Source organism: Octodon degus, unplaced genomic scaffold (assembly GCF_000260255.1).
Source record: "Octodon degus isolate 3935 unplaced genomic scaffold, OctDeg1.0 scaffold00004, whole genome shotgun sequence".
Classification (NCBI taxonomy): domain Eukaryota; kingdom Metazoa; phylum Chordata; class Mammalia; order Rodentia; family Octodontidae; genus Octodon; species Octodon degus.
In genome coordinates, this window is record NW_004524580.1 from 4,024,867 (window position 1) to 4,050,188 (window position 25,322).

Sequence of the window (25,322 nt, forward strand, 5' to 3'; positions counted from 1 at the left end):
TTTTTTTTTTTTTTTTTTAAGTATCTTTTTTTAACTGAGCAAACCCCTAAGGTAAGCTAAAAATGTTTAATAGTGTCATTAGACTGAAATGGCTCCATTGAGGGCTGGCCAAATAGCTCAGCAGATTAAAGTGCCTGCAAGCAGAAGCCAGGGGTTCCCCATGCCGGCCCCACCCGCAGGGCGCTGCGCTGAGAGAGCAATTGAGACTGAGTTTGGTGGCATAGGCCTGTAATCCCAAGCAGTTGGGAGGCTATAAACAGGTGGATCACTTACAGAGTCCAATCTAGTAGTGAGCCCCTGAATCCCTTGTAGCCCCTTCCCTAAAATACCAAAGAAAAAAAAAAAAGAAATGGCTCTGTTGCTTTGAGTTTCTCCTTAGGCAGACCCAAACCCAGTTTGACAAAAACAGGAAAATGAAACTTCAGTTCTCCCAATCAAAAACAGCCAATCGTGGGTTTGTAGATATATTTCTTTTTTTCTTTTTATTTATTTATTTATTTTTCTTTTGGTGGTACTGGGGATTGAACTCAGGCCCTTGCACTTGGCAGGGAAGCGCTTAATCCACTGAGCCATCTCCCTGGCCCTGTAGGTTTATTTCTGATTCTGGTACTCTGGGAGGCTGAGGTAGGAGGATCACATTCTAGCCCAACCTGGGCAACTTGGTGAGACTCTGACTCAAAAAACAAAATGTAAAAAGGGCTGGGCATGTATCTCATTGTGAAGACATGTTTTAAGTTCTCAGTGGAGGAGGGTGGGACGATATACACAGAACCAGTGAGAAATTGCTAGTGGACCACTAACTTGGGACTTTCCACCACATTGTACCTAAGCACTCAGTATTTGGAAGATTATATAATAAGTATAATCTGCCTTTGTAAAAATTTTTTTGTTGAAAATACTTACAATTATATATCAATTAAAAATAAGACAATAAGGCCAGGGATATAGAGAGGTAAGGCCAAGGTCTTGAGTTTGTTCTGGTAACAAAAAAAATATTCACATTGACAGTTTTCTAAATTTATGGATAGTTTTGGAATTTCTAATACAATTTTTGAATGGCTGTGGTAGGATAAAGATAATATACTTTTACCAATAAATTATCTAATTGTGTATTATTAAATATTACTGGTAGTGATGTGATCGGAAGTAAGATAATAAAAATTGTTGTAAGGAGTTTTTCTTTCCAAATATTTTATGACTTTATATGTGTGAAAAATGTTAGAAATAATTGTATTTTGGACAAATGCTTTTAGAGCTTAACATATTCTACCTTTCTTTTTTTTTTTAATTTGATTTTGATTTTTGAAAGACAGTTTCTATGTAGCTCAGGCAGGCCTTGAACTCAAGCCCAGCTGGCCTTGAACTGTAGTAGATCCTCCTACCTTAGCTTTCCAAAAGTGTTGGGATTGCAAGTGTGTACCACCACGTCTGGTTTATTTTTTCTGTTTTCATAGAAAAGAAGTGTCATTATATCTTAGTGCTGTTTTATACTAGCTGGAATATTTATTTATTTATTTATTTATTTGGTATGGGGAATTGAACACAAGGCCTTTGCACTGAGCTGGATCCTCAGCCATTTTTTTTTTTTTTTTTTTTTTAAACTTTAAGAGTTCTAGGGGTTGAGGGTATAGCTCAGCAGCATAGTGCCTGTTTCGCAAGTGCAGGTTCTGAGTTTGATTCTCTGTACCAAAAAAATAAAGAGTTCTGCTAAGTCACTCAGTTGGCTGGGATGGAACTTGAAATCCTATTATTGTCTCAGCCTCCCAGGGTGCTAATATCTTTGTATGTGGCTACAAGTTTTGTACTTACATAGAAAATTGTGAACAGCACATAAATTTTAAATGCATTGTAATATCCTTTTTTGTTGTTGAACACATAATTTTCTGTTGCTGTCATTTAAATTTAGATATACATAGTTTGTTTGTTTGTTTGTTTGTTTTTTATTTTTGTGGTACCAGGGATTGAACTCAGGACCTTGTACTTGCCAGGCAGGCACTTAATTCTACTGAACTATCTCCCTGGCCCTTAGATATATGTAGTTTCTAAAGGATAGTGAAAGTACAGAATTACGAACATGTGTTTTTTAAGGGATAGGACATAGTTTTGAGACTTTACTGTGCATTGTTAAGTGACTTCACTGTGGTGAGAACATTGTGGAATGTACTTAAGCACAAGCTTAGATGGAGTAGCCTACCACACACATGGGCTATATTGCTCTGAGAGCTACAAAGCTGCATAGCATGTAAGTGAACAGGAGGTTGAAATACAGGGTTAAGTATTTGTATAGGAAAGATACAGTAAAAGTATTAGGTAATGAGAAAATTTCAGCCCCAGTGAGATCACCATCATATGGAGAGTCCACCAAATATAAATTCATTCTCTCTTTCCCTCCCTCCCCCCTTCCCTCCATATCTATCTACCTATCTATCTATATGGAGATATCTATGTATGTATATATATATGTGGGTATATATCAGGAAAAGAAAAACTTAAATATTTTAATATTAAGTTTATTGAGCCAACATTACAAGAGGTACTCAAAGTGGTGGCTGTTAGCCTCTGGACATGTTTTAGTAGAGTGAACTGCTGATGTGTGCATACATTTTTCTTTTTTGGTACCAGGGATTTAACTCAGGACCTTGTGCTTGCCAGGCAGGTGCTTATGCCACTGAGCTATCTCCCCGACCCTGTTTGCTTGTTTGTTTTCAGTGTGTATGTTTCCTTGTTGATCAAAGTATTATGTAGTGCCTAACTATATCTAAGAAGATTTAATTTTATTAGAACTGCTCCATTGTTCCTCATTCATATAATGGTAGGTGCTTAGGTCTCAGTATGAAGTAGTTTAATATCTGGAAATAGACGAATAATTTTCTTATATACTATATTCTTATGTAACAATATATTCTTCTTATATACTGTATTCTTTCCTTCCTTTAGGACCTTAAAAGCTTATTTGGGGATTATATGACTTGGGGTTAAGCTAATACAAAATTGGGGTGAGTGAGAACTGATGTAGTGAAGGTATAAGAGCATTCTTTAGAGTTAAAGAATTTCAGTTGCTAATTTAGCCCTGATTTCTAGTCTTATAACTTTCCTTTTGAGAATGCATACAAAAGTTTATTTAATGTGTTTTTCTCTGGAATACATATTTTGTGAATCAGGTGAAACAATTATTTCAATAATAAACATTCTCAGGCAACACAAAAACATTAAAATATTTTCTAAAATTTTTTTTTCTGTACTTTAAAGCAATTGTTTTTGCCTGAGTATAATTTTCTTTTTAATAGGAAATCAAACCCCAAAGCCATTACAACCATGGGTATGGTGAACCTCTGGGACGGAAAACTCATATTGATGATTATAGCACATGGGACATTGTCAAGGCCACACAGTAAGTATTTTGTTGTAGTTGTTTCCTTCTTTGACAAATATTTTAAGTGAAATATGAATATGGGTAACTGTCTTATTACCTTGGGGAAAATGTTGATATCACAGTTAAATTATTTTTAATGAGTTTATTTTAATCTACTTGCTTCTGGGTTTGCTAATCTTGTTAGGACTTTGTTATTATGTTCTAAGAATTTTAAAGTTGACTATGGAAGATTAGAAAATGTTATCGTTAAGAGAACTTTTAGGAAAAATATGTACATCCCACATTTCTATTCCTCCTGAGTATACAAATTAGAATATAGTATCATGTATTCAGCTTATGTTGAGGGAGATATTAGAGTTATCTAATACATGATCTTCAAGATGCCAGATTGCTGTCAGTCTTTGAGGAGACAAGGAAAGTGATAAATATCTGGTAAATCTGAAAATATTATAATGCAAAGTCACGAGGAAGTTGAAATATAGCAGATTTTTTATCTGTAAATAAAATGGAGAAACTAAATATATACATCTATCTTCAAGAAATCTTACTCTTTTTCTTTTTAGTTTTTTGAGACAGTTTCAATATATAGTTCAGGCTGGCCTTGAAATTCACTATTCACTATGTAGCCTAGGGTGACCTTGAACTCACGACAGGAGTCGTCCTGCCTTAGCCTCTTAATTGCTGGAACTACAGTGTGTACCACCATTATGTAGTGGTACTATTACACCCAGCAGAATCCACATTCTTGTAATTGGAGAATTAAATATTTTTATACTTAATATATAATTTGTATTAAGTAGGGTATGCAGATGTATATTTGTTGTTTCCCAGTTTCTCCATTAATGCCTGCTGAAGATGCTTGGTATGTGATTAGTCACCAGTGTTTTGCTTTTAAGATTCTCTTTGTCTGTCTTTTGACAATCTGATCATAATGTGTTGATATGTGGATCTCTTAAGTTGATTCTTTTTGAATTTCATTGAGCTTCTTAAAAGTCTATGCACATTGTATGTAGATTTTTATAGGTAGATAGGGTAGATATTGATTTTAGATTTTTTTTTTTTTTTTTTTACCCAGTTTGGGAAGGTTTTGGTCACTATTTCTTCTGATATTTTTTCTGTCCCTTTGTTCTCCTTTTGGAGCTTTTATTTTATGCTTGATGTTTCATAGGTCTTTGAAGCTCTGTTAATTTTTTTCCTTTTTTTTTTTTTTTTTCCTGTCTGTTGTACTAGATTGCCTCTATTAACTTCTCATTGATTTTTTCTTTTGTTTGCTTTTGAGTCCCTTTGTAAATTTTCCTTTTAGTTAATTTTTTTTCAACTGTAGAATTTTTGAGTTCTCTTTAAAATTTCCATTTGTTTATATTCTTTATCAGTTGAGACTTTGTTCCTTTAGTTCTTCAGATCTGGTTTCCTTTAGCTCTTTCTTTTTCTGTATTTAGTACAGGGTCTACAGCATCTCACTACATAGATTGGACTCGTCATGATCCTCCTGTTTTTCAGCCTCCCAAGCTTAGGATTGCAGATGTGTGCCACCATGCCCAGTCTCCTTTGCTGTCTCAGTGCCCCAGGGGCGGGGTCAGCAGGCAGGCCGGGGATTGAATCCTTGGCTTCTGCATCTGCCTAAGCAGACGCTTAAATCTGCTGTCTGGCCAGCCCTTCCTTTAGCTCTTTAAAGATATTCTTTACTACTACCTGAGTTGTCAAAAGTCTTTGGTTAATTTCTACAGTACTGAAAATATTGATTCTGAGTCAGTTTTTCAAGATATTTTATTTTAATTAATTGATAAATTAATTTAGTACTAGGGATTGAACTCAGGACCTTGTGCTTGCCAGACAGGAACTTATGTCACTGAGCTTTCTCTCTGGCACAGTTTTTCAAGATATTTAAATTGCTTTTTAAAATATGCATGTTAACTTTCATTCCTGCATATTATGTATATCCAAAGATGAAGGGCCGGCCAGATAGCTCTGTGGACTAAATTGCCTGCTAAAGCAGCCAGGGTTCTATTCCTGGCTTTGCAGTACAGGCCCTGCCTCCAGTGCACACGGAGACACCAAGTGAGCCTGGGTGGCTTCTGTAATCCCAGCCTTGGGAGGCTGAAAACAGAAGAATCACTATGAGTGTAGTCTATGGTGTGAGACACTGTAGACCCTGTACCAAATACATCAAAAAAAAAAAAAACAAAAAACAAGATTGAAGCATACTTGAGCCAACTATGGTAACTTAGAAGTTGTATTACTCTATTTTTTTTTTTTTTTTTGATTTTTAAAAAATCATTTAGCTATTTATTTGGTACAGGGTCTTGCTACACAGCTCCAACTTGTAGTGATCCTCCTGTCTCAAGCCACCCCATTGCTAGGATTACAGGTGTATGCCACCACACCCAGTTTCAGTGGTTGGCACAACACATTCTTGGGCCAATATGGCATGTGGTACTGGAGATTGAACCACAGGTCCTTGTGCTTGCCACGCAGGTGCTTAGACCTCTGAGCCATCTCCTCAGTCCTACTCCTTAAGTGATACTAGCAGTGAAAGTTTGTGCACACGCCCAGTTTTCTAGGACTCCTTGAGTAAGACTTCCTGTTTGACTACATGTGTCTGTTTGTCTGGTTTTAATCTATTGAATATTTAATCTGTTTTTCTTTTGGTATAATTGAATTTTTAAATTTAAGTATTTACTTATTTGAACAGTTTTATTTACTTCATACTTTGTATTTGAGATTCTGAAAGTCTTGCCATTTAACATACTGCTCATCTGCCTGTCTAATTTCTTCTTCTCCTCCCCGTCCTTCTCCCCTTCCTCCCCTGGGGTTTTGCTGGGCAATTCAGACTGGCTTTGAACTCACTTTTGTAGCACAGACTGGCCTCTCCCTTTTTTTTAATTATATGTTTGCAATATATAATGATTACATTTATTGTAGGGAATTGGTATAATAATATAACACATCTCAATTTTTTTCCTTTTCTCCCTCCCTTTTTTATAATTTTAGAAAATATTTTTTGCCACCATTAGATTTATTTTAAGTCCTTATCAAGTTAAGTGTCATAAGTATAGATTAATAGCCAGACTAATGGGCCAAAAAACAAACACATAAGACAAGTATCTTCAGTTGAGGTACATTTTTAGATACCTTGTTCATTATTTTTATGAAGGATTTTTATGTTCTGTTAACAATTTGTTTTTAAAAACTATATCATTAAATATTTCAATCCTACAGAAAAACACAATGAATAACACTTTTAAATTAAGCAAATGTTAATAATTTGCAGTGGGCTGGCAAGATAGCTCCGTGGACTAATCACCTGCTTATGTAAGAGTAGGGACCAGAGTTTGATCCCTGGTACTGCATGCTGTGCAGGTCCCACTCCTGGGTGCTCTGAGCCAGCCACTGAGACCAGGTGTGATGGTGCACACCTGTAATCTCAGCAGTGGGGAGGCTGAAAACAGGAGGATCACTATAAGTCCAAGCTGTACCAAGTACATTAAAAAGAAAGAAGTACAATAATTTACTTTGCTATAGTTGCTGTAGGTTTCTCATTTGTGTGTTCTTTTTCCTACTGCCCTTGAAGAAACCTCTCTTGTAATTACTAGTGCTGTAATTCTCATTCATATTTCTATATATATCTTTATAAATAAAATATATTTGAGTGATGTGTGCTTAAATGTATGTAAAAGGGGCCGGGGAGATGGCTCAGTGGAATAAGTGCTTCCCTGGCAAGCACAAAGGCCTGAGTTCAATCCCCGGTTCTGCCAAACAAGCCAACAAAAAAAGTCAAAGACAACACAGATTAAATGTATGTAAAGTACATTCTACTGGGCATATTCTTTTGCAGTTTTTTTTTTTTTTTTTAAATGTATTTGGTGCAGGCTCTTGCTACACAACTTGGATTTGTAATGATCCTCCTATCTCAGCCTCCCTTGCACTGGGATTACAGGCCTGTGCCACCATGTCTGGCCTTCAAGCCTGGTCTCAGTGGCTGGCTCAGTGGGCCTAGGGGCAGGGCCAATAAGGCAGGTGCTTAGTCTGCTGAGCTGTCAGGTGTTTTTTGTTTTTAAAATACTTTTGTGATACTTTTTTCATCATTTAAAGACCCAGTTCTGTTTAGCTTCTTTAATTTATTCTATTTAACTATGTACTATAATTGTGTAGTCTGTCACCAAGTAGCTTCTATTTAATAGTAGTAAATGGCCCATTTTTGAAAATTTATAATCAGAAAGGTAATCATACAAAAAAGTAAGAGGTGACACTTTTTAGAGTTATGTTCTTTTATTACTTGATTGACTATTCATAGTTATTGAATTACATATTTGTATATGTCATGTTATATTAGCAAAATGTTTCAAAATGTAAACAGTACTCAATAGCTTTATAATTTTTAGGGCCGGCCAAATAGCTCAGCAGATTAAGTGCCTGCTTAGGCAGATACAGGGACCTGGAGTTAGATCCCCCTAGGGTGTGCTGAGATGACCATTGAGTCTGGGCATGGTGGTGCACACCTGTAATCCCAGCACTTGGGAGGTGTAAACAGGAGGATCACTGTGAGTCCGATATTCTCAGTGAGACCCTGTCTTAAATTTAAGAAAAGTTTTATAATTTTTGTCTTTTCATATGTGTATGCCTGTAATGTAATCTTAATTTAGGAATTAGGGTTTTGGTTTTTTTTTGATGCTTCTAGATGACCAGTTATATTCTAGCATCCATTTATTAAGCAATTCATTGTTTCTGTCTCATTTATAGTGCATCTTGGTTTTTAGCCTGTCAATCTGCCACATATGGGGTCCATTTCCGAATACCCTTTTGGTGCATTTTTTGGATCTTGTTTAAATGTATTTCTTTGCTTACTGTAGCTTTCTTCTTAGTCTTCAAAAGAAGTTTGGGTATTTTTGACCTTTCATCTTCTAAAGTGAATTTTAGTGGACCACTTGGGAAGTTTATGAAATGCTAATTTGAAATTTTAAGTAGAATTGCATTGAACTTATATATCAGTTTGGGGAAAGTATTTCTTTAGATCTTATTTTGATGTCTTTCATTAACCTATTTACACATAGAGTACTGAACTTAAATATATTTTATTATTTTCAGTCTTCTATGGATTACTGACCCTAAATTTATTTTATTTGGATACTCCATTTTATATTTTATTGCTGAGAAAAGGTAACTTGCAAAGATACATAATGCCAAAATAGAAGAGTTTTTGTTGTTGAAAACTGGACATTTGAATGTAATTGGTAGCTTGAGAAATCAATCCTTCAGAGCATTTGCTGTTACTTATTTTTAAATTTTTATTTTTATTTTTTATTGTTGTAGGTAGAGTTTGTGCCACATGGATCATCAGCCTGAAGTGTAAACTTAGGGTCTTCTTAAAGTCTTTTCTAAGAGGAAGGCACAGTGGCTACAATTTTCCCTAAATTTGCAGTTGCCTTTGAATGACCTGATTTTTATTGTCTTCTCTAGAAAGGAAAAGAGAAAAGTGACAGGGAGGAAGAAAAGGGTAATGGCCATTCAAATTAAGGGGAAATCATTTCTGCTAGAGGGATAGGAACTTAAAGCATTGAAAGTGTGTGTATGTGTTTGTGTGTGTGTGTGTGTGTAGAGGGGCAGTGTACAACAACGATGGCCACTGCTTCTCTGCACCAGTTACAGGTAGCAGAGCACAGGTCTCTGATACTTGAAGGAGAGTCCCACCCTGTTTCTGGTAAGTGTCATATGCTGGTTGCTCTGGGAGAAGATACACAGCCACCTGCTAGAGTGTAAGAAGTTGTTACTGGGTTAGAATTCCAAAATAGTTCTGTCACACAGACTCTGCCAAGTAGTTGTTGTCTAGGTGGAGAAACAGAGTTCTGGTTCCTCCTACTCTGCTATTTTCCAAGAATCTTTGTTCAGAATTTACAAGTGTGAGAAAACTAACCAATGTTTCTGTGTATAGGATTTTCATTTACCAAAGCCGGCCAGATAGCTCAGTGGACTAAAGAGCCTGCTAAAGCACATGCTTAGGCAGACTCAGGGGCCAGGGATTCAGTCGCTGGCCTGCTATCAAATCCCTGGCCTGCTGTGCAGGTCCTGCCCCTGGGGTGTGCTGAGATGGCTTGATGGCTCATGCCTGTAATCCCAGGGCTTGGGAGGCTAAAAAACAGGAGGATCACTATGAGTCCAATCTACGTAGTGAGACCCTGTTGACCCTGTACTAAATACATAAAAAAAAAAAAAAAAAAAGATTTTCACTTACCATCTCAAAGTGACATTCAGCTTTTGAAGATAAAATGCCTAGTTTTTACCTTCTACACAAATGTAAAACAACTTTATGACAGAGAACAAACAACTGAAGGTGCTGTTGTGCTCATTTCTGGGTCCTTCCTTAGGTTGATTTGTGGGTGTATGGGTGTGTTTGCTTGCAGCCACATCATGCACAACAACCAGAGACTATAGCATTGTGAAGGTTATATTAAATGTTAGTAAAACATTTCTTTTTTCAACACGAATGTAGGTAAAAAGTGTCACTGATTGAGTTCTTTAACTTGTAAAAGAGGTAAATTAGACATGGCGACCAGGAATTAAGAGTTTGTTAGAATCAAATATGATATAGAGAGAGCAGCCCAGTAAAGAGTAACAAAGGAGATTCCATGGACAGAGAGTCTCCTGGACAGACTCTACTCCGGTGGTTGGGGTACAGTGAGATTATATATGTTTTCTGTAGAAGTATTTGTGTGTGTGTGTTGCAACATATACCTATGCATGCACATGAAGCAGTAAGTCAGGTGTGCATGGGTGATTTTTGTACTCAGATTTACTTTATGCTAGCATCACGTAGATCCTCACTTTAGGAGTCTCTTAAATTTGTGAATGAGGGCTCTTGGTTACGTTAGGTCAGGTCTTAGAAAAATTGACTCAAATGGGTTCAGGACCATCCTGTTTTGTCTTCCTTTGCAAAGAATTGGGTGAGTTTATGTGATGTAGTCAAGTCTGAGACCTTTCTTATTTACCTTAGTGGAGTTGGATGAAGTCTCTACCAGTGGTTGTTTGCCTCCAGAGAACTGTGTTTTCTTCCCTTGGTCGCCATTCATAGTTACCAACTGTCACAATTTGCTGTGTCTCCTGTTTCAGCAAATGTTTGTTTCTAGTGTCCCCTTATTGTACATCCCGTGTTTCTTCTCTATTTTGGATGTCACTCTAATTAGGAGATTAAAGATAGTGCCAGATATATTAAACTTGTTTTTGTGTTACATCTAGGGATCCAACGTTTTGGTTAGGAAAAAGGTAATGGTGGTTGTGGGTTGAAGATGGATTCTTGGTGTTGTACTGTCTTTTATATTTGAAAATTTCCATAATTAAGAAATTCTTAAAAATTGCCACGGGGATGGGAAATATAGTAAAGGTGAGGCCCTCTGCATGTGCTTCTCTCTCCTGTCTGATGTAAATATCTTTTCAAATAGCTCTTCCTGTAGACTTTTGTCTTATTTCTCACTGGATTAAGCTGAGTCACTGAATTGTACCCCACCCTCCTCCTGTCTACTCATACTTTTTTTGTATGTAATGTTTTTAGCTTAATGTGTACTTTTAAAGTTTATCTTAGTCTGCTTTAATTATGGAATAAGTGGTGCTATAAAGAAAATGAACAACTTGATAGAGGTTTTATATCTGGTATCCTTTTCTACTTGTGAGATTTTACATTCTCAAAAGTGAGATGCTTTAATATTGTAAAAAGGATCAGTGAAAGCTGTTGAAACATTGATATTTTAAAAGTGATATTTTGTGGTGAATATATTTCAGTTTCATGTTTGTTTGTGTTTTGGTACTATCAAACTTGTCCTTGCCAGGCAGATGCTGATGCTGTTGAGCTATCTTCCTGGCCGACATTTCAATTTCACAGCATGAAATGGGACACTATTTTCTTCTGTAAATTTTTTTTTTCAGCTTTGAATTTGTTAAGTAGTAATAATAGTACCATATTTTCTTTCTTCTCAAGATATGGAATATATGAACGCTGCCGAGAGTTGGTAGAAGCAGGTTACGATGTTCGGCAACCAGACAAAGAAAACGTTACACTCCTCCACTGGGCTGCCATAAATAACAGGATAGATTTAGTCAAGTATGTGTTTTCTGTGTTTTTAATTACTTAGCATATTTTATTGTAAAATTATTGAATGTACCCTAAAAACTACTTTTAAAATTAACACTTCTGAAAAATGTATGTGGTGTATTTTTCTTAAAATTTTGCTTTAAAAGTACAAGAAGGCATACTAAAGAACTTTTGTATCTATATATACTCTATGCAATTATTTCATGTAATTGTTTAATCTATAGCAATCTTACATGAAAACTAAAGTTTAAAAAACTGCTGAATATTCTATGAATGTTCTAATTGTGTGATTCTCTGTGCTGCAATCAAGTCTTTGAGATTCTTTGATCACCTTTATTATATAATTATTGGCATTTCCTTTTTTTTTATAACTTAAAATTTTTTTTTACCTCTAAGAAAAGAGAGGATGCTTTTGACAAAAAATTCTGCTAAATATTTTTAAACTATCAAAAAAGGCGGCTTATCTTCAGAGCGCAAAATAGCATGAAGTCTAAAAAAATGGACTTTTTAAAAATATTTCTTGAAAGGGAAAGATGTTTATAAAGTTTTATAAATTTTGTCTCATAGATACTATATTTCGAAAGGTGCTATTGTGGATCAACTTGGAGGAGACCTGAATTCAACCCCTTTGCACTGGGCCACAAGGTTCAAATTTGCTTCTGGATATTTTTCCCCCTGTCATTGCTGTACTAGTATAAAACCGTCATTTAAAAAATTACGCTAAAATGAATGGGGCAATTTGTTATGCAGTAGTTGATGTCATTAATGTACTACTGTACTGTTTTCTGGTGTTACCTGCATTAGTAGTAAAGCAGGTACTAAATGTCCTTAGGAAATTAGCTGTATGAGTATTAATCTAGTTATAAGATTAGATTAAGTTTTGGATATGTAAATGTAATATTTTACAACCTGTGTACATCTACAATTAAAGAACTAGTTCAGTTCCTGGGATTGAGATCACATTTAATACAAATAATAGAATATAGTAATTTTATATTATAATTAATTAATTGATTAGGTACTGGGAATCAAACTCAGGACCTTGCACTTGCTAGGCAGGCACTGTGCTGCTGAGCTATCTTCCCGGCTCCTTATTATATTTTTAAAAAGCTATGAAAAGCTACATAAATTATCAGACTATTATTTCAATAAGACTTTAGGAATAATAGAACGCTAAATGTCTCTTGATACACATTTGTTTAAAAATAATTATAAAATATATGTATAACCTTTCCACTATTCCCTTGTTTAAAAACACTTTAGAGTTGGGTATGGTGGTGCACACCTGTAATCCCAGCACTTGGGAGGCTAAGACAGAAGGATCACCATATGTTCCAGGCAAGCCTAAGCTACATAGCAAGACCCTATCTCAGAATCCCAGACTATCCCACAAAAACTCCAGATGATCTTGTTTGAAATAATTTCAGGGGCTGGAGAGATAGCTTGGTTGCATAAGTGCCTGCCTGATAAGTGCAGGGTTCCTCTGGGACCAGTGCTGCCCCCAAATCAGGCATGGTGGTGCACACCTGTAATTCTGGCACTGGGAGGCTGAGACAGGAAGATTGAATCTGAACTGCTTAGCAAGACACTGTATCCAAAAAAACCCAAAAAAAACCAAAAAAGAAAAACTTCATTAAGTATTCTTTTGTTTTAGACAAGGCCATTTATCCATGGTTGTACAACTAATGAAATATGGTGCCGATCCTTCATTAATTGATGGGGAAGGATGTAGCTGTATTCATCTGGCTGCTCAGTTTGGACATACCTCAATTGTTGCTTATCTCATAGCAAAAGGACAGGTAAAATATCACAGTGGTATAGATTTTAATCATATATTCTTCATGTTTTAAATGCCTAATATATTTGGTTTTACATGTGTAACAACTTGATAGGTAAGGAGTACTTTCTGATGGATAAAGAGAATAAATATAGTTATTCTGAGATCAAGATTTTAATACATTTAATGTAAAAATAATCATGAATCCATTGATCCCCCCCCCAAAAAAAAAGTGACAAATAAATCTTGGTGGGTATGATGACATATGCCTGTAATCCCTTAAGGGATGCAGAGGCAGGAGAATCACCACAAGTTCAAGACTACCCTTGGAGGGCTGGGGAGATGGCTCAGTGGAATAAGCACTTCCCTGGCAAGCGCAAGGGTCTGAGTTCAATCCCTGATTCCGCAAAAAAAAAAAAAGATTACCCTTGGCTACATAGTGAGTTCAAGGCCAGCCTGTATCACATAGAGACCATGTCTAAAGAAAAAAAACAACACCCCCTTTCCCCCAAAATACTAGAAATAAATCCTGGAAAGTAAGAGAGAAAATTCTGTTACCCACTTTTTCCCTGCTTAGATTTTTTTGAATATATTATCTGATGTCATCTTAATATTTTTGGAGTTACTTACTTGAAGTTACTTAAAATATTCTATTTCAGTACACCTTTAGAGGCATATTTCAAGATCAGTTTCTCATTCTCTGCTGTATAAAATAATTTTGCTTATTGTTAGAAAAGTCCGGAGGATTTAAGTACTTCTGATTTTTCTTGACTGTGTGGCTGTGACCATAATCACATAAATATTACCAGTATATATTGCTGTGTTCATGTAATAAGTATACTTCGTTAAAAGTAGTGTTACCCAGTTTTTTTTGAATCTTTTTTCTGGTTATATTTATATGTTAATTTTATAACTAAGTAGCTCATCACAAGAGTAAGAATAGTAAGTTTAATTTATTGCTCTCAACGTATTTATTATTTGAATTTAAATTTTTATGCTTAGAATGTGAATATTTCTCTTGAGTTCTTATAATGTTTATTTTTGGCAATATTAAACAATAGCAGTTGTATGTTGGGCATTAAACCTTAGGAAAGTAGAGATAACTCTACTAAGCTAATTTCTGGAAGGGGAGTTTATTACTGTGTTTTTTTTGTTTTTTTTTTTTTTTTTTTTTTTTTTTTAATTTTAGGGAAGAGTCTACAGGGTGTTTAGGGTCTCACTACTAGATCAGACTCACTGTGATCCGCCTGTTCACAGCCTCCCAAGAGCTGGGATTACAGGCGTGCACTGCAGAGCTATTTGGCCAGCCCTTTTATTACTGTATTAAGAAGTAGTCCCAGTGCTCTCCCACCCAGCACTCACTACTCTTGGTATTGTTCCTTGAGCACCTCTGCCTTGTTTGTTCTCACTGCCTTTGTGCTTGCTGTTCCTATGCTAAGCTAACCCTTTCTCTGAAGCAGCTGTTCTCTCTGTTAGTTCTGGTTAATTCTGAATTATAAGTAATAATAAAATTAGTATATTTTATTTTGCTTTTCCTTTCCCAGTCTTTCACTGATTTTAGTAATTTTCTTAGTTAACTTTGTGATAAATGTAACTGTGTTTCTACTTCTTAATTTTTCAGCTTTAAATAATATGCTGACTGATATAGCTCATAAATGAAGCTGATAGCATACTTTGTTTTCAGTCTTTTTCCAGTTTTCCCTCCATTTTTGTTAACATCAGTTTTACACTATTATAGTAGTTCGCATCAGTTTTACACTATTACAACAGTTTAATATTGTTGAGGTATTTCATTTTCAGTTTTGTCATTCTGTTCCTCACAGTTTTATTTTTCTTATCTGTTAAATATATCCAGTGCTCACGACCAATTCTTCTGAATGATTTTTAAGAGAGAAAGGGGAAGATGCTACTTCATGGAGCTCTGTGATTATAGTTAGCGTAACTTTTTGGTCTTGGCTTGTTAAATTGTTCCTACTAGAGAATACAAGTACATCCATTTGAAAAGGAAGCACCAGGTTTTAAATTACAATCCCAAGAGAGAAATGGGTGAATGAATTTCATTTTCCTATTAGTACTTCAGAGATGTGTACTAAATTTTACATATTTTATTCATTAATATTTTATTACAACTTTTTTTTTTTGTTTGTTTTTGCGGAACCGGGGATTGAACTCAGGCCCTTGCTCTTGCTAGGGAAGCACTTATTCTACTGAGCTTTCTCCCCGGCCCTATTACAACTTTTTAAAAAGGATATAAAAAGACTTGCACCCAACAGTGAGAAACTTAAAATTAAGAATTTACATGTTTGGGGGCTGAGGACAGCTCAGTAGTGAAGTGCCCAACTGGGATATGCACAGCCTTTGGTTTGATCACCAGCACCAAAAAAACCCCTAAAACAAAAACTTGGATTGGATATTAGGCCAGTAATATGTAAAATATGTATTTCATATATGAAACAAAGAAGTTTGTGTTATTTCTTTGGAAATAACTTTAAAATCACATGATAATTTAAAAAAAAACTTGTAAGCTGTATATTGCACTTTTGTGTGAGGTTATAGGAGCTATTACTGGATATAAAAATAGAAATGTTTATAATGGGTAAGACATTATCATGTAAAACTAGCACCATCCAAGGATATATTCTAGTTCTACATTGTAATGGATTCAGCACTTTTTTTTTTTTCCTGAATTCATTTGGCCAATGGTCACATTTGAGACATGGTCCCATGAGTAATAATGGTTCACAGAAAACTACTACATAGACATAGTTTTACAGTATGCTCACTGTAACTGTACTCTTTTACAGATGGTAGATTTGCAATACAACTTGGATTAGAACTTCTTGTGTAATATAACCAAGAAATGGGAGATAGGAAAGGGAAGCAGAAGATACTTAGTATTTATTGAGAGTCTGTTCTTTTCCACACTGTGGACTGGCTACTTTATGTATGTTATTCTGTTTAATCCTCATGGAAGTCTTAGGAAATTGTTTCCTCAGTTTTTGACAGATCTACATAGGCTCAAAAAATTAATTTTGTCCACCATCTTAGTGATTAAAGGTGGAACTAGGAAATGAAAGCCATGTTGTATTATTCAACACTTGTGCCTTTCCCTAGCCTAGAGTAGTAGCTATGTAAGCATGTCTTTTAACATGGTTTTGATCATTTACTTTGCTAGGCACTGAGAATGCAGAGATACATTTAATATAATTTTGATACTCAAAGAATTTCTGTTCTAATTAATGAGGCAGATGCTCCAGACAGGATATTCAGACCACATTGGAGTGACTTAGGAAGCGTAATTTCAGGGCCGTGAGACTGAATCTCTGACAATAAAATGTCTTGAAAGGAAATTTAGAGAGCTAGGGAAGATTTTGATTTAGTAGAGGATAGCTTTAATTTTAATTTGCTATAAATTAGGATAGAGTTTCAAGGAAAACAAAAAATTGAGTAATAGCTTACTAAATTGTTTGGCCAGGAAGAATATTTATAATAAAAAATCAAGTGTTCATTTGGCCCAAATTATAATAGATGAGTGAAAAAAATCTTATTTGTGATTGGACAGGGAAAGAAGAGATACAGATTCCATTTTTCATACCAGAGAGTCTCAGGAGACAATACTTGAAGCTGAAAAGTAAAGTAGCAATTCACCTTTCTTAAAGATAGGGAGCAAATAATGAGCTAATTCAAGCTGGGCATGGTGGAAAGGCATGTAATTGCTTTTTCACATTGCTTTTTTCTCAGAAATTTGCAGAACTATTTAACCGTAAAAATGTTCATCTATAATAATAAAATATTAAACTTAAATTTATTAAAAAGTTGGGGTTTTTTTAGTCTTCGTTTTGGAATGCCTATGAATAAATGTTTTTTTTTAGTCCCTCTTATCACAAGTTTTCAAGCAACCTAACTTGTCTTTTGTAGTGGAAAGATCAGAATATATTGAGATTTATAAATACAAAACATTTAAAAGAGAAAATATAACATGTTAATTGAAATAGTAGCTATACTGAAAGTTAAAGCAAAAATGTCATGAATTATCCTTGATTATTACTATATTGGCCTCCTATAATGTGTAAATTACATTTTTCCAAGTAATTTTGGTTAGGAACTTATAAAATTTTACTGTCTGACTTTATCAGGATGTAGATATGATGGATCAGAATGGAATGACACCTTTAATGTGGGCAGCTTATAGAACACATAGGTATGTAACCATTATAAAATACTTCCTGAGATGATAATATGGAACAAGTGATGAGAAAAAGCAGTAACTGTAATATTAACATTTTAATGAATAGTGTATAAATTACCTCTTGAATGTTTTGATATCTCTGTGTTTACTGCTACCTCAATAATTGTAGTTCTCAAAGGTTCCTAAACATGGAAGAAGAGGTTTATCTTCCTTTAAAAAGTAGTTAAATTTTCATGTGATTTACATATTGGCAGTTTAATGTATTAATTTGTAAGTTGTCTTAAATTATTTGTGGAACAGTCCAGATTGAAATTAAAATATTTATATTCTTTAGTTATTTAGGTGTTAATAGCATTAGTTCCTACATCAAAAATGGAAAATGTCAGGACTAAGTATTCTGTCCCTTGAAACTATATTACTTACATGAGTGGCATATACTTAAAACTTAATATTGAAGTATTGTCTTATTCCTACTTTAAAGTTGCTGGCTAGGTTAGACTAGAAGTGTTCCAAAATGGAATGCAAATGTAACCACAGTCAGTTTAGTATTTGTAATGATTCCGATAATTGAAATTAGGGTTGTTGTTGTTGTTTTGTTTTTTTTTTTTTCCTTTTCAGTGTGGATCCAACTAGATTGCTTTTAACATTCAATGTTTCAGTTAACCTTGGTGACAAGTATCACAAAAACACTGCTCTGCACTGGGCAGTTCTAGCAGGGAATACCACAGTCATTAGTCTTCTTTTGGAAGCTGGAGCTAACGTTGATGCCCAGAATATCAAGGTAAAAGCAAATAATTTTGATGATGTTATGTAAACTGTGTCTTGTAATATATGAATTTCTCAATAAAATAGTTTTTTCATAGACTGTGAAAGCTGAAAGAAACTTCTCATTTAACTCAACACTTTACTCTCGGGTAATTACTGATTTTTAAATCTTGGGTCATTTACTTTCATATTGCCATATTGCAGTAAGTTTTCAATATTGATATTCTTTGCTTTAATGAATACATACTAGTTTTGGAGATTAGATTATATAGCTTTTTGTGGATAAAAGGTTTTCTGGTTTAGGATAATTACAATGTAAGTTTGTAGCAAACTACTTGTCATACATTTTAGTAATTCTTGATTTGGTCATTTTATTGCATTTTGTAAGGTCAAATTTTTAAATTTGCTAAGTACCTTAATGGTATGTATAGAAGACCTCTCTCACATCGAAATGGTGAATTAACCCAGGAAAATAACAGCCAAATATAACTAACATTTATTCTCTTTAATATTTAGATAATTGTACATGTTTTATGAATACAAGCAAGAAGATCTATTGCAAGTCTTAAATTTTGTTTACCCTTCTTGGTTTTATAGCTTCAAACAAGAGTTAGTACCAGGACTCTCTGTGAAATAGCTTTAAACATTATTGTCAGAAAGGACTGTGCCCATTGACAAATGTTCTTTAATTTTAGCAGTTGTTCATGGCATTTTCTGAGTCATGTTTCATAAATGTCTAAAAAATATCAGTTAATTAAATATGGAGAGAGTTCAAGCCATGTACTAACTGAAATGGCCAATCAAAAAGTAGGTTTCTCTTGCTGGATCGGGGCATCTCTTTATGTTCCAATGAGTGATTTTTCCTTGATTGGTTACTTTAAGAAGAGAAATTAAAGCTACTAAAATGAAATAGCTTACGTTAGTTTTTAATTACAATTTATTTAAGGTTATAACCAATTTTTAGAAATAAGTTTAATTATAAATGTTTAGTTGAAAGTAAGTACCTAATACTGGAAATTAGGAAATTGATAAAATCATGTACATATTTTCTGTTTTTAAACTTCCAAGTAATCTTGTCTCTACTGAAGTGTTTGAATGATCCAGTAACTACCACCAAACACAGAGAAAGAAGGAAGTTACCATAGCACGCCATTCTGTAGTGCCTGAAACATGAATGATGGTCATTTTCAATATTTATTAGTTTGGGAGATATATATAGCTGAATGAATGAAGATTGACACAATTTTGAATTTTATCTCATCTGTTTTTAGTGACTGCTAAGATGTATTTCTTCCACTTAGGAATTTTGGAGAAATTTTGGCTTTTCCCCAAATTTTAAAATAGGACGCTTTGAAAAGTTTGTACGTTAGTAAATTAGTTGGAACCCAGGTCAAAAAGATAAGTTTGACTAAACCTAGTTAGTAGTCCCTTAAGAAAAGTTCATTGAGGTTTACTCATATAGTCTTATCTGAATTACTTTCCGGTGCTTCACTTCTTTTTGTTGCTAGACACATTTCTAATGTGGTGATGTGTGTCAGGAATATATTTCAAGACATTTAGTGTTTTGAATCAGTTTCAGAGTGGCAAATAGTAAAACTGTGTTAGCCATACTGTATATTGAAAGTGCAGTAATGCCGAAGAATTCCTACAGGAAACGTAACTATATGGTTTTGTAATTTGAAACCAGCCCCCCCAAAATAAGTGTGTGTGTGTGTGTGTGTGTGTATACACATACACACACACACAAATACATGTATTTTTAAAAATGTATTTAGTACAGGGCCTACAGAGTCTCACTACACAGATTGGCTTCATAGTGATCCTCTTGTTTTCAGCTTCCCAAGCGCTGGGATTACAGGCATGTGTCACCACTCCCAGTCTCCAGCAATATATTTTTAGAATTTTTTAAGACATTTCTGGAGATAGCTCAGTAGAATAAGTGCTTGCCTGGCAAGCTCAGGGTCCTGAGTTCAATCCTTGGTACTGCAATAAAAAGGGGGGGGTGGACAGAGAGCTAGCTCAATATGAGTTCAATCCCTGGTTCTGCCAAAAAAAAAAAAAAAAAAAAAAAGGGCATTATTTCCATTCATAAAAAATTTATTCTATCATAATCCTTAAATTTTTGAGGTACGGTTTATAATTTAAATATCTTTTCATGTAAGTAATAAAAAGTGTTCCCTGTTAACCATTGCATAAACCTTTAAACTTAATAAAAGAAATAATCTATAATGAATTTTAACAGAATGGTAATAGTAAAAGTGGATATATTTAAAATTTAATGATTTTTGTATTTTTCAAAAATTTGTATTCTGTGTTCAGGCACATTACTTTTACAAGATCAGATAAAGTGGAATGCAGCTTTCTTGACTATTTAAATTCACATGTTTTGCTACACACATTTTTCTTACTGTTTTAATTTCTGACACATATATTTAAAGTGGACTATGACAAAAAATAATTTTACGTGTAATTCTCTGGTAGCTTCTGGAATGACAGTTGTAGAAAATAAAATCAAAGATATTTCATTTGCTCAGGTAGCATTTATATTCTTAAGAAAAAGTTATCTTTTTATATTTTTTTTAGTAGATTTTTGGTTTTAAAGTGCATTTTCTGGTAATCTGAACAACTAATTTGAAGACAACAATATATAGCATAACAGCCATTGTTGAATTCCTATCTTGTTTAGTGAAATTCAGCATCATTTCTAATGTTTTTATCATTGTATTTTATTCTCTTTAAAAAATAAAATGTACTTTTTTTTTTTTTTTTTTTTTTTTTGAACCGGAGATTGAACTCAGGCTGTTGCGCTTACAAGGGAAGCACTTATTCCGCTGAGCCATCTCCCTGGTCCTTTTTCTTTTTTTATTTCACTTTTTATTTTATTAACACAATACGAAGTATTAATTGCTTTTTCTACTGAGCTCTGGCATTCCCAGAGAACTTGAATGTAGTTACCACCTTCTAATAGAAAGTGTTGTTTTTTTATTTGACATGTACTTGTTCACTGGTGAGTATTGAAAATGTTTGACAGATAAGATCTCCTCTCAGAACTTAAATTCTGTTGAGGAAATAAACCATAAATAAGCTAAAAGTAGACAAACAATTGAGTCATAGGGTGATTTGAGAATACTTCTCAGGAGATGATATGTACCTTGAGAAACATGTGGTGAGGAACAACCAGTTAAGTAAGGATATGTGAGGGAAAACTTTCCATGTAGAGGAACATGTGAGAAAAGCTATATGGAGCTTGCCATATTCAAGGTATAAAAAATGGACAACTTGACCAGAGTACAATGAACAAGGAAGTGAAGTTGTTGTAGAGAGGCCAGTGTCAGATATATAGCACCATTATAAGGTGTAATTGTATTCTCAGGTCATGGGAAACAGCTACAAGGACTTACATCGTCTAGTTATAAGGATGTGCTTTTGTTTCATAATGTTTAAAGTACTACTTTGGCTAAGGAAGATGCATTGAGAGTTTAAGAAAATGGAAAGAGTGGGTGCCAGTTGATCTGTTACAATAAATTGGGCATAGGGTGATGTTAGTTAGCATAGGACTCAGTGAGTAGAAATGGCAGTGAATGGACAGGATATTTTAGAATAGAAATAAAAGAAAATATTGATGACTTAGGATCCTGGTTACTTTTCTCTTGTTGGGCAAAATACCCAACACCCCAGATGAAGGAAGGAAAGATGTAGTTAGCTCCCAGAAGAGGTTTCAGTCCATACTCTGCTAGCTCCAAGGCAAAGTAGCACATGACAGAGGGCAGTTGTGCAAAGGGAGGAGCTGCAGCTGAGGTAGCTAGCGAGCCTCTTTCTGCTCCTTACATTTGTCTGCAGATTATCCGCCCCAGGGCAAGTGTAGCATTCACACCCATAATCCCAGCATTGGATCATGAATCACAAATTTTAGAAGTTGCCTCCATGACTGCATGAGGTTTTGCGGGGACAACTACACACAAACATAGTGTTAGCTTTCTTTTAATTAACTGAGTGTCTTGTGATATATGTTAAGATTTTGAAGATTGAACTAGAAATATTTTTTTGAGGATGAAGGTGATAGGAATTACTTGTGTTTTGCTAATATTTTGTTTACAGTGATACCTGTTAGCTATATACTATATTAGGTTAATTAAATACATTTAGATTGTTGCAGATTTTGAAAGAAAAATTCTCTTTCAAAAAACCATCAGTTCACAAAGTTTATTTATACCTGTACATTTTTTGTTTTAAATCTTAGGAAAAGTCTTGCTGATAATAATGATCTGAAACAGTAGGAGGAAGCCTACAAATCTGGATTTGACTTTAAGAGCAATAAAGAGTTATGTTCTTCAAAGAATATGAAAAATTATACATTGTGTTCTAAACTATACAACTAGTGGTTGATCCTGTTTTCTTCTAAAATAGTTTCCTTATAAGGGAAAGCTGATTCCTTAGTAACATTATTTTGAGATTTGTCTTTGTAATTTAACCTGAAGAATTAAATTCCTTCACTATATAAAGAAATGGATCTTCTATTGAAATAAGGGAACTTATTTTTGAGATAGTTGATACTAAATGATAGACAACTTTAAAAAGCTACTTTGATTTTCTGGAGTCTACCAGGGGACTTGGTGGAGTGGGTGCATGGACGCCCTGAAATTGTTAGAAAAAGTCATGTGCATTAGCATTTTTCTGAGGAGAGGATTATTAATGCTTTAACTAGATATAACTCAAGTGAGCTTAAGAACCATGGTCCTAGATAGTAGTTACGTAGAATAAACTTAAATCTTCTCCTGTTAAGCAACAATAATAGGAAAAAGTAATTTGCTACTTTGAGAGTAACAAAACTATGGTCTATGCCATAGTCAGTTTTGGGGGCGGTTTCATTTCTGAATTTTAAAAACTTAATTTTTGAAACATTTTATCCTCTAACATGTTTTTGGTTTTATAGCTAAATTTAGATGAACTCAATTGAGTTTGGGGGACCAATGAACTTTTGAGGGCTGCTAAAGCCCTTTATAGTATTTTCTTTTTAAAATAATTAAAAGGACATAAATCTTAGTTTATATAGAGTACAAAATTATTGAGCTGTTAATATATTGAAAGATCTCGTATGATTTCTTCGAAGGTGGTAAGAAAATTTTCAGAAAATAATTGTTTATTGCCTCTTGAATACCTGACCTAGATGGTCCGTGAGGAATTTTCCTTCGTCTTGACAGTGAAATCCAGTCTCACCTAGATAAAGCTGCCATCATGTTTATCTGACCAAAAACCCTTGAAGAATTTCTTTTACAAACAGTAACATAAGCTATAAATACTCCATGTGGATTCTTGCTTATGTTGCTGTGATACAATTACTTACTATTTGCTGAGGCATGGAGTAGTCAAATACAGATTTAATTCAGAACCCTGGTTTAAGTGTAATTTTTAAAAATAATTGCTTGCTTACCAGCTGAATAAAAGAACTATACAAAAGTAGTCAGATGACTAGAGTAGTAGTTTAAAGGTTTTTTTTAAAGCACACTCAATCTTTTTGTCTAGGCAATCCTTAGGTGTCACATGGCCCTCTAGTGGAAGGGATGCTCAGCTGGACCGAGGCAACTGCAGGATATTCTCTGGGAGTTGTTACCCAAGGGATTGCTTTTATTCAGGTAATATTTATAGTTTGGATTAATTAGCTGGTTGTGACAACTCAGGTGATGGAATTCTGGAATAAGCAAGGAGATAAACATCCCTAATTGTGAAAGATTCACCTGGATTAGCCTATTCCTTATTAAATACCATTGATTTATATTAAAAGATTGGTGAGCTTTTGTTGTTTTGTAATAGATGTTGCTCTTGGTTATAGTGGTATGTTTTATTTACTTTTTTAAGAAATAAGACATACTCTATTCTTGATAATCATCCCTTGTAACGTATTAAGAGTCCTTATTTCTTGTTTTTTAACATCTTTGAAAAAATTTTTCATTGTTTATTTTTCTAAAGCAGTTTGAGTAGCCAATCTATACATTAACTTTTTGTAAGCAGTAATTGTAATTTCACTTTTCTATTAAAGAAGTAGATAGTGAAAGATACTGAATAGAATGAAAATGTAGGTGCCTGACTGATTTGTAAAAGGAGAAATCTAAGTTTAAATTAGTAAAAGAAAAAGAGGAACATAGGTCTAGGTTGGAATTTTTATGTCTTATTCCTTCATTTCATACATTTTAGTCCCACTCACACTCCTAGGCATTCTTTTTCTTTACATTAGACCTGCTGTAAGTTTGTAACTTGAACTAAAACTACTTTTTAAAAGTTCATTTTTCTTAATCTTTGGAATTTCTGGATGAATTAATGAATTTAATATAGGTAGGTCAAGAATGCCAGCCAGCACAGTAGTAGCAGAAGTAGAATTTGACTTTTTTCCCCTATTCCCCACCCCCCCATTCTCTTCTTAAGGCTTTATTGTTGACGTAAAACTGAACGATATCTGGCAATTTATGTAGTCGTATGTTTTGTAGCAATAAATATTACTAATTAAATCGTTAAATAATATGAAATTATTGATAAACTTAGTGACAGCCACTGATCCAGCAGGTATTAAAATACCTACTTTTTGATTTGCTCACTATTGTGTCCCAACGTAAGCAAAAATATTCTACAAAATAAGATGAGAAAATGTACTTTCTGACTGTATTTTGATAAATAATAACAAATATGTAAAAATTTAGCTTCTTTAAGTTGACTTTACTCTGTGTTAAAACAATGTTAGTGGGCCAGGGATATAGCTCAGTGGCACCACACCTACCTGGCAAATGCAAGGTCCTGAATTCGATTCCTGGTACCAAAAAATACAGTGAATTAATAATGTGATCAGTTTATTTTTATGAAAGTGCCTTAGAAATTATTGAAATATTCTGGTTTCATTTTTAAAGGGAATTTTTTGTAATTATATTATCAGGGTGAATCAGCACTTGATTTGGCAAAGCAGAGAAAAAATGTGTGGATGATCAACCATTTGCAAGAGGCAAGGCAAGCAAAGGGATATGACAATCCATCCTTCCTTAGAAAGTTAAAAGCTGATAAGGTAAATGCATGATTAAAAATGTTCATTCTCTAATCTTTCAAGATTAATAGCTATATTTATTTAGCTTCAGTGTTCACAGACTGTTGCCAT

General features: G+C 34.3%; 1 protein-coding gene across 4 annotated transcripts in view; it reads left to right on the plus strand.

Annotated features, from left to right (window-relative positions):
* Zdhhc17 (zinc finger DHHC-type containing 17) overlaps positions 1–25,322 on the plus strand; it is a 97,395-nt gene that overhangs the window by 34,252 nt on the left and 37,821 nt on the right. For 2 of the 4 annotated variants that reach the window (XM_004623746.3, XM_023716099.1), the window contains exons 2-8: positions 3,288–3,391; positions 11,340–11,462; positions 12,021–12,098; positions 13,108–13,252; positions 17,367–17,431; positions 18,038–18,200; positions 25,107–25,232. In XM_004623746.3, coding sequence (XP_004623803.1) covers positions 3,288–3,391; positions 11,340–11,462; positions 12,021–12,098; positions 13,108–13,252; positions 17,367–17,431; positions 18,038–18,200; positions 25,107–25,232 — 804 coding nt within the window. Of the gene's footprint in view, positions 1–3,287; positions 3,392–11,339; positions 11,463–12,020; positions 12,099–13,107; positions 13,253–17,366; positions 17,432–18,037; positions 18,201–23,707; positions 23,818–25,106; positions 25,233–25,322 lie in introns of those variants that run through there. The other 2 variants (XM_023716104.1, XM_023716110.1) reach the window with 2 other exon arrangements.